General features: G+C 39.2%; 1 protein-coding gene and 1 long non-coding RNA gene across 3 annotated transcripts in view; one reads left to right on the top strand and one right to left on the bottom strand.

Annotated features, from left to right (window-relative positions):
• The window catches only part of LOC122241343, a 34,512-nt gene extending 22,042 nt beyond the window's left edge, over positions 1-12,470 (bottom strand). Inside the window, exon 1 of the long non-coding RNA XR_006221424.1 lies at positions 11,624-12,470. This is a non-coding gene — a long non-coding RNA (uncharacterized LOC122241343). The remainder of the gene's footprint in view (positions 1-11,623) is intronic.
• A 106-nt stretch (positions 12,471-12,576) lies between these two features.
• Positions 12,577-14,973, top strand: part of NRDC (nardilysin convertase) — a 99,473-nt gene continuing 97,076 nt past the window's right edge. For both annotated transcript variants that reach the window (XM_007077215.3, XM_007077214.3), the window contains exon 1: positions 12,577-13,076. In XM_007077215.3, the coding sequence (XP_007077277.1) occupies positions 12,733-13,076 (344 nt within the window). In that variant the 5' untranslated portion in view covers positions 12,577-12,732. The remainder of the gene's footprint in view (positions 13,077-14,973) is intronic.

Below are 14,973 nucleotides of genomic sequence, written 5' to 3'. Positions count from 1 at the left end.
TTCACTACTGTCTACTTATACACTAATGTGTACATCTATCACACATATTTTTCTTTCCCTTTACAACATATGTGAACAAGATAGTCTTATTTAATCTGCTACTGGAGGGATTTGTATTTATCTTCCACAAGAATTTACATTTGCAAGGCAGTTCATAAAAAGTGGATGATCCATAGGAACAGATTGATTTTTAAGTCACAGACATTAAATTAGAGCATTAGGCCCTGGGAGGAGCTATTCTTGGTGACGAAATGATATAATGGAAAAGCTCTGATCTTTGCAAAGGACTGGTTTGAATTCCTACTCTGCCGCTTACTAGCATTGTATCCTTGACCAAGTTACTTAATGTCACTGGCCTCAATTCCTTTATTTATTAAATTAAGAAGCAGTGAATTCAAAGAATATTAATTTTTGTAAATCAAACTCCAGCTCATTTTTCATAAAAACTAATTTCTGTAAATTAATAATGTATTAGTAAACAAAGTATCCTGTTAGAATCTGATGATTGATTTCAGTAGATAGAAGAAATGCTCATATCATGAGTTAAGATGCTAAAGTGCTCAGGGAATTTTAGGGAAGTGAAACTTTGAAGAATATGCACATGACAAGCAGAATAGTGGCCCCCAAGATGTCCACGTTTTAATCTCCAGAATCTGTGAATATGTTGGGATACATAGCAGAGGAATTAAGGTTACTGAAGGTATTAAGGTTGTTAATCAACTGACCCTAAAATAGGGTGATTATCTTGGAGTATCTGGGTAGATCCAACTTAATCACAAGGGTTTTTATAAGTGGAAGAGAAAGGAGAAGATGTAATTATAAGCAAGAGCAAAAAGAGATGCACCATTGCTTGCTTTGAAGATGGAGAAAGGGTGACATGAGCCAAAGAACATGACCAGAAGTTGGAGGGGCAAGGAAATGGATTCTCTTCTAGTGTCTTTAGAAGGAATAAAACCCTGCTGACTTCGTAATTTTAGCCTAGTGAGACCTTGGTTAGACTTCTATCTTACAGAATTGTAAGCTAATATATTTGTGTTATGTAAGCCACTAAATTTATGATAACTTGTTACAGCGGCAATTGAAAATTAATACAATACCTATGACCATCAGCGTGTCCAGACTTGTTACCTGTTTCTTATGGTAAAAGCTCTAGACTTGGAATCTGAAGACCAAGGTTGGCATCCCATTTCTGCTATTAAATGACTTTGTGACTTCCAGGAAATCAGTTTTTGTCTGAGCATGTTTATCACGTGGCGGCACCTACCTCACAAAGTTATGCAGAAAAAATGACATAATGGATGTGTAGGTGCTGCATAAAATGTAAAGTATTCTATACATGTGAGGAATTACTATTTACAGTACCTGATACATAGTGAGGATGCAAGAAATATTCACTAAATGAGATCAATTATCCTTTGACAGTCCTTGGAATGTGTAAATGTGATTTTAAAACATATGCTAGGTACCATAACTATAGACTTGCCAAATCACTATGCTGTCCACCTGATACTAATGTGATGTTGTGTGTCAACTATACTTCAATAAAAAACAAAACAACAACAAACATATGCTATGTACCCTGGGAAGAAACAGAGATCATATATGGTGTCTGCTCCTAAGTTGATTACAACTTAGAATTATGAAGATGACATATTCAAGAAAAGGCTTAAACAAGAACTCAAAAATTATGTATGATAATAGTACAAGAGAAGTAATAAAGTCATATATGATTAAGTGCCAAGGAAGTAATGCAACAAATAAGTATCCGGAGATCTGGTATCGAATGGATGATGAGTGTAGTCTGGAAGAGTTAAAGAAGGCTTCCAGGAGGAGGTAGGTTTCTATCAGGATCTTGAAGGATGTGGTTCGGTGGAGGACAATTGCCATTATTAAGCCCACAAAACAACGTTTTCTATCCACCATTCCAGGAATCACGTTTTCTATTTAAGACATTGGCATTGACATTTTACATTTAAGACATAGGGTATTCTTTTGGACTCCCTTACTAATATTTTTTCTATTTTAAAATATTTCAAACTTACAGGAAGGTTATAAGAACAGTACAAAAATATTTTTTAAATTTCTAAACCCTTGAGAATAAGTTGCCCATATGATTCTTCATCATCCATAAATTATCAAAATCAGGCAATATAATATTGATGCATTACTGTCGTCTAATCCACAGACTCCACTCAAGTTTAGCCAATTGCCCCAATAATAGCCTTTTGGTAATGCATTTAATTATCACACCTCATTAGTCTTTAATCAAAATAGTTCCATAGTTTTTCTTTGATTTTCATGCTTGCTACTTTAAAAGACTATATGTGAGGTTTTTTTTTTAATTTTTAAAAATATTTTTATTTATTTTTGAAGGAGAGAGAGACAGACAGAGAGACAGAGACAGACAGAGACAGAGTGGGGGAAGAGGAGAGAGAGAGGGAGACACAGAATTCAAAGCAGGATCCTTGCTCTGAGCTGTCAGCACAGACCCCAAAGCAGGGCTCAAACTCACAAACTGTGAGATCATGACCTGAGTCAAAGTCTGACGCTGGCCGGCTGAGCCACCCAGGTGCCCCTATAGGTGAGTTATTTTATAGAATGTTCCTCAGTTTGGGTTGGGTTAATATTTCCTCTTGATTAGACTCAGGTTACACGTTTTTAGCAAGAATAGCACAGAGTGATGATTTTTTTTCCTCATCGCATACCATCAGGTAGTAACAATTTCAATTTTCCTATTACTGATGCTAACTGTTCACAGATTAAGTGATATTTGGCAGATTTTTTTCATAGTAAAATTGTCCTTTTCTTCTTCTTAATAAGTATTTTGTAGGGAAGTACTTTGAGGCTACATAAATATCCCATACCTCATCAAATTTTCACCAAGTGGCTTAGCATACATAAATGTTTCTTGCTTTAATTAATTATTACTAGTATGGTTGCCAGATGATAATTTTTTAATTCCATCATCCCTTTTAAATTCACTGTTGGCTTTCCATTTTAACAACTTTCTTCTATGCCTTTTGGTTTATTTGTATCAGTTTAGATGCATGGATTCCTATTTTATACAATAATCTGTTGCTATTGTTATTTATTTTGATTCTCAAATCGTCCCATTCTGGTCCTGTGGGAGCCCCTTCAAGCTGTTCTCTGTGTCCTTTTGGCGTGCTCTCATCATTCTTTGAATACTTCCTTACTTTCCAGCATATGAGATGTTGCAGGTTCATCTTGTACCTTCCCTACCCTGGCCTTGGAATCAGCTATTTCTCCAAGAAGCCCCAGTTCCTTTTAGTGGAGAACAGCATTTAGAAATCAAGATGGAGATATTAGGTATGCTTATTGCTGTTGGGATGTCACTGCTCCCAGGCAATGAACATGGCTTGAAAATATACGTTATGTATATATATATATATCCTCACATATGCATCTACGCACAGCTATATTTACTTCCATATCTAACTATTGAAAATCTTGAGTTCACACTGTTACCTATAATTCCAGTCCAACACCACAGAGTTTACTCTAATTTCTGCTTTTCCATATTTGTAACTCCCTTCTCCCATCTCTCTTCAGTGAGGAAACAAACTCCCATTATCTTTAATATATTTATTTATTTGATCAATCACCTCTGTATGTAACCAATCTCCATTGTGCCACTGCTGCCATCACCCCTCACCCTCCTTCCTCTGCTTGGACTCTGACATCCTGCACCATCAGCCCACATATTCACCCTTCTCACATTGCTCATGTTCCAATACTTCTCATCAAACTACTCTTCCACACCCTGGGTGTAGGGCCTGCTTTGTTTAACCCCACCTAAGCAAATGACTTTTAGATATAATCGTTCAGAAAGGAAGGAAGGCAGGCTGATGGAAAGCCAGATACTTTCTTAATGATAGTTATGAACTGTCCTTTCAGGATATTTAAGTTACAACATTTGTTATTTTGCATATTACATTTAAAAACTGAACTGGGGGTTGGCCAGGGAATATCAGGGGATACCAATAATCAAATTAATGAATTAGAAGTCTGTTTATTCTAGGTATTTGACAGGCAGCATGTAAGGGACAAATAAATAAAATCTTTGGAATTTTGGTAATACTTCTTTCCTGTTGTGTGATTTTGTGCAGGTTATTTAAACTCTCGAATCTCAGTTTCTTGATCTGTGAACTGGTGAATAGCAGACTTAGGTTGTTGTGAGGACTGAATGAATTAATGTAAATAAAATGCTTTGCCCAAAGTATTGTTACTCAGGAAATGAACACTACCAACGGGGCTTGGCTTCAAGATGTGTAAAATTTAGGGACGTCTGGGTGATTCAGTCCATTAAGCGTCTGACTCTTGATTTCGGTCCAGGTCATGATCTCATGGTTGTGGAACCCAGCCCCACAGTGGGCTCCATGCTCTGTTTGGGATTTTCTCTCTCCCTGTTTCTCTGCTCTAACACCATTCACTTGCACATACATGTACACTCTCTCTCTCAAAATAAACTTTTTAAAAAAGATGTGTGAAATTTAAACAAAAAAAAGCAAATATCTTATGTACTGATTCCCATGGAAGCAGGACCCATCACTACCTATCCCCTCATTTCCAGCAATGACTTTAAATGACATTTCAAAAAGAAAGTGGGGGGATTTATTTATTTAGAAAGTGATGGCTTTTAATTTTCTACCCCTTCTTTCCTCCTAACAACATTTAAAATCTTTGCTGCTTCTGTAACTATCTGTGACTCTCTCTCTGTGACCAATGAAAAAGGTGTTCCTTTCTAATTTAAGGCTAATCCTTCTCTTCTGCCTCCCTAGGGACTGTAACTTCAATGGTCCCCTCTTTTTCCTGTATCATGTATTCATTAGTTCAACAAATACTTATTGAGTACCCACTATGTGCCTGACACTATTTTTGATGCTGGGGATATGGTACAGAACAAGACAAAGTAATAACTCTCCAATGGACCTTATAAAATAGAATTTATAGGCAAATAACATGATTTCAGATAATGAGGACTATTTTAGGTAGAATGGTGAGAGAAGGCCTCTTTTAAGAGGTCACATTTGAGCTGACATATGACTGGCAAAAAGGAGCCAATGATACAAAATCTAAAGGAAGAACAGTCCAGGCATGGAGCAGATGTAGTGGCCCTAAGGCAAGAACTACTCTAGTGTGTTGAAAGAAATTAAGAAAACCAGTGTGAATGGAGCAAAGGGCAGAATAGTAGATGAGATTGTAAACATAGAGGAAGGATAGAAATCATAAGTAGGCCTTATAGGCTATGGCAAGCAGCTAGACTTTATTCAAAGTGCAAAGAGAAGCCACTGGTGGGTTTTACAAAGGGAAATAATATGATCTGATTTCTGATTTATATATTTTAAATATCATTTTGTGCCTTCACATTCCCCCTTCCAGGTAGTCTCAAAATCTCTATCTTTAGATCAGAGATGAGAGTACTTAGCTGGATTTGTGATTTAATAACCTTTCATTTGACATAAAGCCTTCTTTTTAGAGTTTGAATTCCGAATTCTTTCTAGAACTGTGTTAATAGTATAGGAAAACATTGTTTTTAAAGATTTTATTATTTTTTAAGTAATCTCTACACCCATTGTGGGGCTTAAACTTACAACCCTGAGATCGAGAATCACATGCTGTACTGACTGAGCCTGGCAGGTGCCCCCAAAAATGATTTTTATGGTCACATAAATTCCTTCATATATTGTACATACATTTGGTCTCCTAAGAGAAGACTATATAAGAACAAGCCTACTTCTTGACCTAGATACAAAGCTGCCAAATATGGAGAACAATCAGTGGGCAGTACCCTTAATAACTAGAGCTCCAAAGGTGTAATTGCTTAGAGTGTGGGCCCAGGACAAAATTTTAAAGTAAATAATATTTCTCTTGCTACCTACCTCCTCTTCCTGTGCCTTTCTCCCCACCCTAAGCAAACTCTTCACCCACCCCAGGTTCATGGTGATCTCAAATTTCCCAGTGTTTCAAAAACAGGGAAATAAGACAGATCCATATGCAAAATGGTGGTAGTTTTTCATTCCTTTCAAGGTTATTATTGGCATTTAAAAGGAGTTCTAAAGAGAATAATGAGTCACTAATGGGGGGAATTTTAGACATAAGGCAAAATAGATATTTTTGGGCTTGAGACTTTAATGGACTACCAGCAACACTACCAATCTATTCAACCTAGAATTAATATTTCATATTTCTGATCTATCATGACTCTCAAATATAAATACAGGAATGGGGTTAATAAAATTATTTACCTTTGAATTTTTAGGAGTAGGGCTCAGATTTATCCCTCAGGGATGTAGACAGCCATTGCATTGACTAAAATAACTTTGAGAGGCAAGAACCAAATATACAAATGAGATGCTTTTAATTTTCATGATTTCTGATCTCTCATCAGAAAAATAGGGAGAGAAGGGTCATCAAACCTAATGGGAGGGAAATCCTTGAGGTAAAAACGGGAAGAAGTATAGGCTGGCTGAAGACAGAGGAAAACATCTAAATACTCTGAGAAGGCCTGTGTAAATGAGGCTAAAAATTATGATCTGTACACTTCAACTTTCTTTTTCTTCCTTTCTCCTTTCCTTTCTTCCTTGTTTCCTTCCTTCCTTCCTTTTTGAAAAACTGTTTACTTATTTATTTTGACAGAGAGAGAGAGAGCCCGTGCACATGCGAGCAGGACAGGGGCAGAGAAGGACAGGGGCACCATCAGCACAGAGCCCGACCCAGGCTTGATCTCATAAGCTGCGAGATCATGATCTGAGCCAAAATCAAGAGTCAGACGCTTAACCGACTGATCCACCCAGGCATCCCTCTTTCCTTTTTTCTTTTTAAATATTTTATTTTTAAGTAATCTCTATACCCAACATGCGGCTTGAACCCACAGCCCTGAGATAAAGAGTTGGCATGCCCCACTGACTGAGCAATTTGGGTGCCCCTGTGCACTTCACCTTTCTTTCTTTCTTTCTTTTTTTGTACAGGAAAAATAATGTAATTATTTTTACTCATATTCTTTAATAAATCTTCAACTTTCTTGAGGATCTCAAGCTTTTAAAAAAGATTTCTAATGTCTCAATTTCCTATAAAATGATAATAGCTTAACTTACCAGTTTTCTCTAAGGAATATTTTACAATAATTATGAATATTCAAATCTTCAATTCAAATGAAGAATGGCAAATTTCTAAACTACAGTTGACCCTCAAACAACATGGTTTGAATTATATGGGTTCACTTATGCAGAGTTTTTGGATAACTACAGTATACTGTAAATAGATTTTCTATATTGTAAATGTATTTTCTCTGATTTTCTTAACTTTTTTCTTGGGCTTACTTTATTGTAAGAATATAATTTGTAATACATGTATCATACAAAATATGTGTTAATTGACTGTTTTTGTTATTGGTAAGCCTCCTAGTCAGTAACAGTAGGCCATCAGTAGTTAAGTTTTGGGGGGGTCAAAAGTTATATACAAATTTTTGATTGTACAGGGAGGGAGGGTTTGGTGTCCCTAACCTCTGCGTGTTCAAGGGTTAGCTGTATTTTATTATTATTACTATTTTTAAGTTTATTTATTTTAAGAGAGAAAGAAAGAGAGAGTAGGAGAGGGGCAGAGAGAGAGGGTGAGAGAATCCCAAGCAGGCTTAGTGCGGTCAGTACAGAGCCCCACATGGGGCTCGATCTCGCAAACTATGAGATTATGACCTGAGCCAAAACCAAGAGTCTGATGCTTAACAGCTTAACCGACAGAGCCACCCAGGTGCCCCAGGTTAGCTGTATTTTAAATGGGAAAACCAATCTTCTGGTTTGGAGGTCCTGGCTGTGTCATAGGTTGCTTATGAACTTTACCTCTCTGGGTAGGTATTTCTCTTTATATCTGAAGAGGCCAGATTAAAGTATTTCTATGATACTCTACTAGTTCTCATCTTTTATACATCTAATCTGACACTTTGCAATTTGCTATAGGGTCAGAATGGTATTGAGCCAAGCATCAAAGAGGTATTTTTCCGGAAATATTACATTCTTCTGGTCTTCCTTCTTACCAGGTAGTTCCTTCTGTCACTTTTGGGAATTCTTCATCTGCTAAAAGCTCCTCAAAGCTTGGTCCTTTGGCCCTTTTCTCTTTTCATTTTGCAATCTCAGTGTGGGTGATCTCATTCAATAGAATTTGGTTACCACCTATATAAGCTGATAAACTTCAAATTGGCATCTCCAGTTAAAGCCTCTTTTCTGAGCTCTAGACCTAATCTTTCTTTCTTTTGCATGACACACAAATGACTCAAACATAATATATCCAAAACTGAGCTTATGCTTTTCACCTTCAAAACCTGTTCCTCTTTAAGAATTTGTTCACTGAGGTATGGCACTATTACCTACCTTGGGCTCTCTAAACAATAGAAACAGAAAGGAGACCACAGGGAGTTTTAGGCAAGGCTTTACTCTGGCTTATGCTTGGACAGAAGGGAGACAGCACAAAGGAAAGAATCCTCACTCAGGTTGACTCCATGAGGAGAGGTCAGAGAGAGTTATTTTAGAGAGACTTAGATGGGAAAAAGGTGATGTCTAAGCGTGTAGATGCTAGGATTTATTAGCACCTGTACATTTAAAGGTCATGGTTCTTCATGTGTCCCATGTCTAATTGATGTGTTAAATCTCCATCACCAGCACAATTTTTAGTATTATACTGAGAGAAAACATCAGTGAAAGTTCAGCACTGGGGTCCATCTTGGCACAGACTGGTTTGGTCCGGTCTTCATCAGTCTCTGTAGTAAGCATACTCCCTCTGCTTTCCTGCAAGATATGCTACTCAAGAGATACAGAGTTTTAGCAGCCCCCCCCCCCCCCCCCCCCCCCCCCCCGCCTTATGGAGGAAGCCAAAGAACACTAGATTTTGCAGTCAAGATAGAGGGGACCCAAGTCCAGGCCCTGGTCTATTTCATACTCATCCAGAAAGTAAGACACCCGGGAGTTATACTTGACACTTCTTCCACATCAAGAAGTTCCCAAACCAGTCAATTCCACCTCCTAAATATATGACATATATGTATACATCTCACCATCTCCACCATCACTCCTCAAATCCAAATTATCATTTTCTAGTGCCTATATTATTTTAATACCCTCCTAAGTGATTCCTCTCTTCTTACTTTTAGTCTTGTCCTCACCTCCACAATCCAAACTATTTTTCACACATCAACCAGAGTGATCTACCTGGAAAACACTTGTGATCTTGTCTTCCTGTTTCATTTGTTCAACCATTATTTAGTAGGTATTTATACATACATATTTAAGTAATCTCTACATCCAATGTGGGGCTCAGACTCATGAACTCAAGATCAAGAGTCATATATTCTACCAAGTGAGCCAGCCAGGTGCCCCTAGTGAGTATCTTTAATGTGGCAGACATTATTCTAGAAGCTAGGAATCCAGTGATACACAAAATAGATAATGCAGGGGCGCCTGGGTGGCTCAGTCGGTTGGGCGTCTGACTTCGGCTCAGGTCATGATCTCGCGGTCCGTGAGTTCGAGCCCCGCGTCGGGCTCTGTGCTGATGGCTCAGAGCCTGGAGTCTGTTTCAGATTCTGTGTCTCCCTCTCTCTCTAACCCTCCCCCGTTCATGCTCTGTCTCTCTCTGTCTCAAAAATAAAATAAAAATGTTAAAAAAAATAAAAAAAATAGATAATGCAATTATTTCTTTTTATTCTTATAAAGGTTCTGTATTATTTTGGCCACTGACTCACTTCCCCTTTGCTCTTTGATTATGACACGTTGGTCATATTGACTTGCTTTCTCAGAGCTTTTAAACAAGTCTATTCCTATAAATTTCTACACTAATTCCTATACATTTTTCAAATTTAAGTTTAAATGTCTATTGTTTAGAGAAACTCTCTATTCTAGGTCTCTCTGCATTTTTCCTTTTAGAGCTATTCACAATGATAAATTTAAAAATTTGTGTGCTTATTTATTAGGTACTTACCCAAAGGATGCAAAAATACAGATTTAATGGGGTACATGCATCCCAACATTTATAGCAGCATTATCAACAATAGCCAAGCGATGGCGAGAGCCCAAATGCCCATTGACTGACGAATGGATAAAAAAGACGTGGTTTATATATACAATGAAATATTACTCAACTATCAAAAAAAAAAGAAATCTTGCCATTTGCAATGACGTGGATGGAGCTAGAATGTATTATGCTAAGGGAAATAAGTCAATCAGAGAAAGACAAATATCTTATGATTTTACTCGTATGTGGAATTTAAGAAACGAAACAGTTGAACATATGGGAAGACGGTGGGGGTGGGGGGAATAGAAGAAAAGGAAACAAACCACAAGAGGTTCTTAATGATAAGAATGAATTGAAGATTGGTGGAGGGAGGTGAGTGGGAGATGGGCTAGCTGGATGATGGGTATTAAGAAGGATACTTGTGATGAGCGCTGGGTATTGTAAGTGATGAATCACTGAATCTAGTTCTGAAACCAATATTGCACTGTATACTAACTGACCAGAATACAAATTAAAAAAAAAAAAAAGAAAAAATTTGTGTGCCTGTTTAATGTCTCTCCCACTAGTTCTCTTGTAATTCCCAGTATCTTTATTCTCAGTACCTGGCACATATTAGGAGCTCAGTTTGTTGGCTGAATGAATAAATGTATGCCTTGATATTTATTTATATAAATAAACACACACCATATCTCTTACCGTATCTCTACAGTCGGGTCAACTATAAGATTTAGAGGGCTCTTTCTAAAGGGAAAAAAACTAACGGGTCACACTTTATTATTATTTTTTAAGATTTTATTTTTTAATCTCTACACCCAACATGGGACTTGAACTCACACCCCCAAGATCAATGCTCCACTGACTGAACCAGCTGGGCACCCCCAGGTCACACTTTAGATATGGCCTCTCTTTGTTCCCAGCTATAAAATTCTAATTACTGGCTGAATCTGAAGATTCCTTATTTATGATGTTATTGCTTTGGTAAGTAAAAACAAACAAAACACCTTCAAAATAGACATGTCACTTCAGGTATTTATTCAACAACAAACATTACTGACTGCTTCACAATGTACTGACTGGGAAGCTAAGCTGGGGGCTGGATATACAAGAAAAAACATTTCCTTGAAGGAGGGAAGTCCAGAGGAGTTCTTAGCTTAAAAACTGATAGATGATCATCCTGAAAAGATGTATGAAAATAAACTGGAATATTTGAACAATATTTTTTCAATTTTATCTCATCTGCTGCCCTAGTTCAGGTTTTCATCATCTCCTGCCTGAATCATTGCACTTACCCTTCCCAACTCCTTATTCTCCTACCCTGCATTATTTGTCAGAGCATTCATTGTTTTAAAAATATATCACTGATTTTATTCTGTCCCCCCACCCCCCATTATCATTAGCATGCAAACCCCAGGAGCATCTGGCTACCTTAGTTGGGAGAGCATGCCACTCCTGATTTCAGAGTATTGAGTTGGAGCCCCACCTTACAGATGTAGAGTTTACTTAAAAAAAAAAAAAAAAGCCAGCCTGATAAAGAAAAGGATTTTTGTTTGTTCCTGATTGCATTCCCTGTGTCTGGAACTCAGGCGGCCTAGAAACATTTAAATACCTTTAACAGCCATGAAATGAATCCCTCCCTCTGCTTGGTCTTTCTCCATTCATTTATACAGATTTATTCCCTTTACGTGTGAGGATCTTTTGACTCACGGTGTCAGTATATTGTACTTCATTAACATGGCAGTTGCTTTTTATTTTCCAAGTATGTCTGTTTCAGTCACAGTTTAGATGATGGCCTACCAAAGACCATTACAAGCAGAAAAAACTTTGGAAAAAGGTACTTCAGAGTAGTAGCCAGGGAAGCTGTGGCTACTTAAAGTTAGCTGAACATAATGCTGTGGACTCTAGGCTGTGGGGTAGCTAATGTTCTCGCATGGAAGAATGAGCACACTGGTCTTTCAAGCACTTTCTTAGGCTCTGAGGGCATATAGCACCAAGGTTTGCCTGGCGATACGGTGAAAAACTTTAACGGCTATCTCTGGCATTCAGCTTTGCTTAGCTCTCTCGCAGCTCCCATCCGGCGGCGAAAAATACTTCCGGCGTTCCGCTTTTTATATGCTGAGTCACAGCCTATGGCTACGCGCCGGCTGTGAAGGGCAGAATACACAAAATATGATCGGAGAAAAAAAACTTGGGAATTCATTTTCTCCACTCGCTTCTCGGTTTTCTCATTAGGGGAATATTTTTCTCAAGGCCGCGGAACATTATTCAGCCTTCCCCTCAAACCTACACCCCAGAAACGTCATAAACGCGGCGCAAGCACTTTCTTCCCGTCGTCCTCCGCGCCACTCTCTCCGCCTTTACTTCCTCGCCCCGCCCACCCTAGGTTTCTAGGTGCTCCAAAAATCCGGCCCGGTCGCTTTGGTACTTTTTATTCCCTGTTCCCATTGGTTGTTTGCATGCGCGTGACCTCTCTTCTTCCCTACTGATTGGCTAGAATCAGTAACGACATCGGCGACCGCGAGGGCGGGGGCTTGAGGGAAGCTGGTGTGAGGCAGACCGGATTGGGGGAGGGGTTCAGGCCTGTCCTCCCCAGCGGCTGCGGCAGCACCAGCGCCGGCCGCCGCCGCCTCTGGAACGCGGAGGAGGAGCGGCTGGAGGAGTAGGAGGAGGAGGTGGGCCCAGGCGAGCGGGATGCCCATCGCTCTAGCTTGGTGGTGAATGCTGAGGAGAGTCACGGTTGCTGCAGTCTGTGCCACCGGGAGGAAGTTGTGGTTTGAGGCCGGGCGGGAGTCCGCGGCGCTGTGGAGAATTCGAGCGCGGGGTCGGTGCGAAGACTCGGCTGCTGCCAGACCCTTTCCTACTCTGACCATGCCTGGAAGGAACAAGGCGAAGTCTACCTGCAGCTGTCCTGACCTGCAGTCCAACGGACAGGATTTGGGAGAGAGCGGCCGTGTTGCCCGTCTAGGAGCTGATGAATCTGAGGAAGAGGGACGAAGGGGGTCTGTTAGTAATGCCGGAGACCCTGAGATCGTCAAGTCTCCCAGCGACCCCAAGCAGTACCGGTGAGGGAGGAGGCTTGGACCCGGGAGGAGAGCCGGGTGGGGGCTTCTCTGTTTCTGTCTCCCGAAAGAGCAACAGGGGCACATTTCCCATCACAGGTGCTTCCTTGGGTGGAGGGCAATTAGGGGCTTCCATGTGGTGTCAGCCGGACAAGTGGGAAATCTTGAGTTTCACGAGGAATCAGGATGTCAGAATGGGAAGGGCTCTTGGAGTAATTTTGACATTCGCTAAGAATGGTGGGTTCTCTGAGGAAGACATGCTGGATGGTGAGGGAGTCTTGTATTAGGTTATGAGGAAAGGTTGAAGGAGTTGGGAATTTTAATTTTGGAAAAGATATTTAAGGGGCATATTATCACTGGCCACAAATAAATAGGTGCCCTTGGTTGAAAGGGGTAAAACTAATGGGTGGAAGTTATAGAGGATAGTGTGGCTTCAGTAAAAGAACTTGGGCGTCATAGTTGGCCTACGATGAAGTGGTTTGTTTCTATGGGTTGTTCTTCATTACTAGAATGTTTGGGTGACCTCTTCCAAAGTGTATTAGAGAGGACGTAGGTCTGAGTTGTGTGAGTCATAGAAGTCTTCTGAGGTTTCTTTTAATTCTGAAATTGTCTGCTTTTTGTTTTATGCCGGAATCCTCTAAACATCTACCTGAATATTTCTTTCAGAGGTAGCTTATTTCATAGAATGTGTGATGTATTTTAAAGAGAGATCATATTGTCCAACAACTTCATTTTCCAGGTTGAGGAAATTGAGATCCAGAGAGTTGGCTTCTTACTTAGAATTACACTGTTAACTACAACTGATACAAAAACCCTGTCCATTTGACACCAAATCCAGTGCACCATTTACTGATTTTTATAGAGTTCTTGCTCCTATTGAGTTGAAAGGTGAAGGATTCTAGGTCCCAATTTGTTAGAAGCCTCTACAGTGTTAGAACAGGAAAGAACCTTGGAGGTAATCTTTTCCACTCCCCATCACTCCCATTGGACAGATGACTGAAACAGGTGATTTAGCTTCTAGTTTAAGACTGGCCACATTTCTCCTTTAGCTTCAAGTCTAGAGATTAACAGTACACAATTCTTTGTACTATTTTTTCCAGGCTGCAGGGTCAAGAGATCTTTATGGATGGGCTAACTCTTTTTCTCATCAAAGATGTGTTTGCATTAGTAATATGTGAATGAGCAAATTGAAACCTTGATTAAAGGTGCTTAGTTTTCTAGATAAAATGTTCAGTAATAGCTTCAGTTTTTTTAGCCTACGTAAAATTACATATTAACAGCTAATGTTTAAAGAATATACACCATGTGTCAAATACTGTTCTAACTGCTTTAGATATGTTATTTCATTTAATGACCTATTTTGGCAAATTTATTTGACAAATACTAAAGTCTTGTGTGCCACGCACTGCGCTATCTTAAATCTTTTCTAAAACTTGATTGGATATAACTTAATTTTATTCTCAGTGCTGGGCATACAAAAAAAATGAGTAAGACAGCCTTTGTGTTCAGGGAGCTTCCAATGTAGAAGAGGGACACACACATGTTAAAAAAAAAAAAAAGTTAGGGGCACCTGGGTGGCTCAGTTGGTTACGCGGCCGATTTTGGCTTAGGTCATGATTTCGTGGTCCATGAGTTTGAGCCCCGCATCGGGCTCTGTGCTGACAGCTCAGAGCCTGGAGCCTGCTTCGATTTTGTGTACTTCCCTCTCTCTGCCCCTCCCCCACTCGTGCTCTGTCTCGCCCTGTCTCTCAAAAATAAATAAATGTTAAAAAAAAAAAAGCTAAAATTAGGGTGCTAAAAATTTATAGAAGCCATAATGGAAGTATATGTTTTATATACTAAGGAATAATATAAGGAGTTGTAAACTGCATTTAGGGAGAAAATTAGGAAAGATTTAAAA

Source organism: Panthera tigris, chromosome C1 (assembly GCF_018350195.1).
Source record: "Panthera tigris isolate Pti1 chromosome C1, P.tigris_Pti1_mat1.1, whole genome shotgun sequence".
Classification (NCBI taxonomy): Eukaryota; Metazoa; Chordata; class Mammalia; order Carnivora; family Felidae; genus Panthera; species Panthera tigris.
Note: the sequence above shows the minus strand (reverse complement) of the source record. Positions and strands in the feature narration are given on the sequence as shown.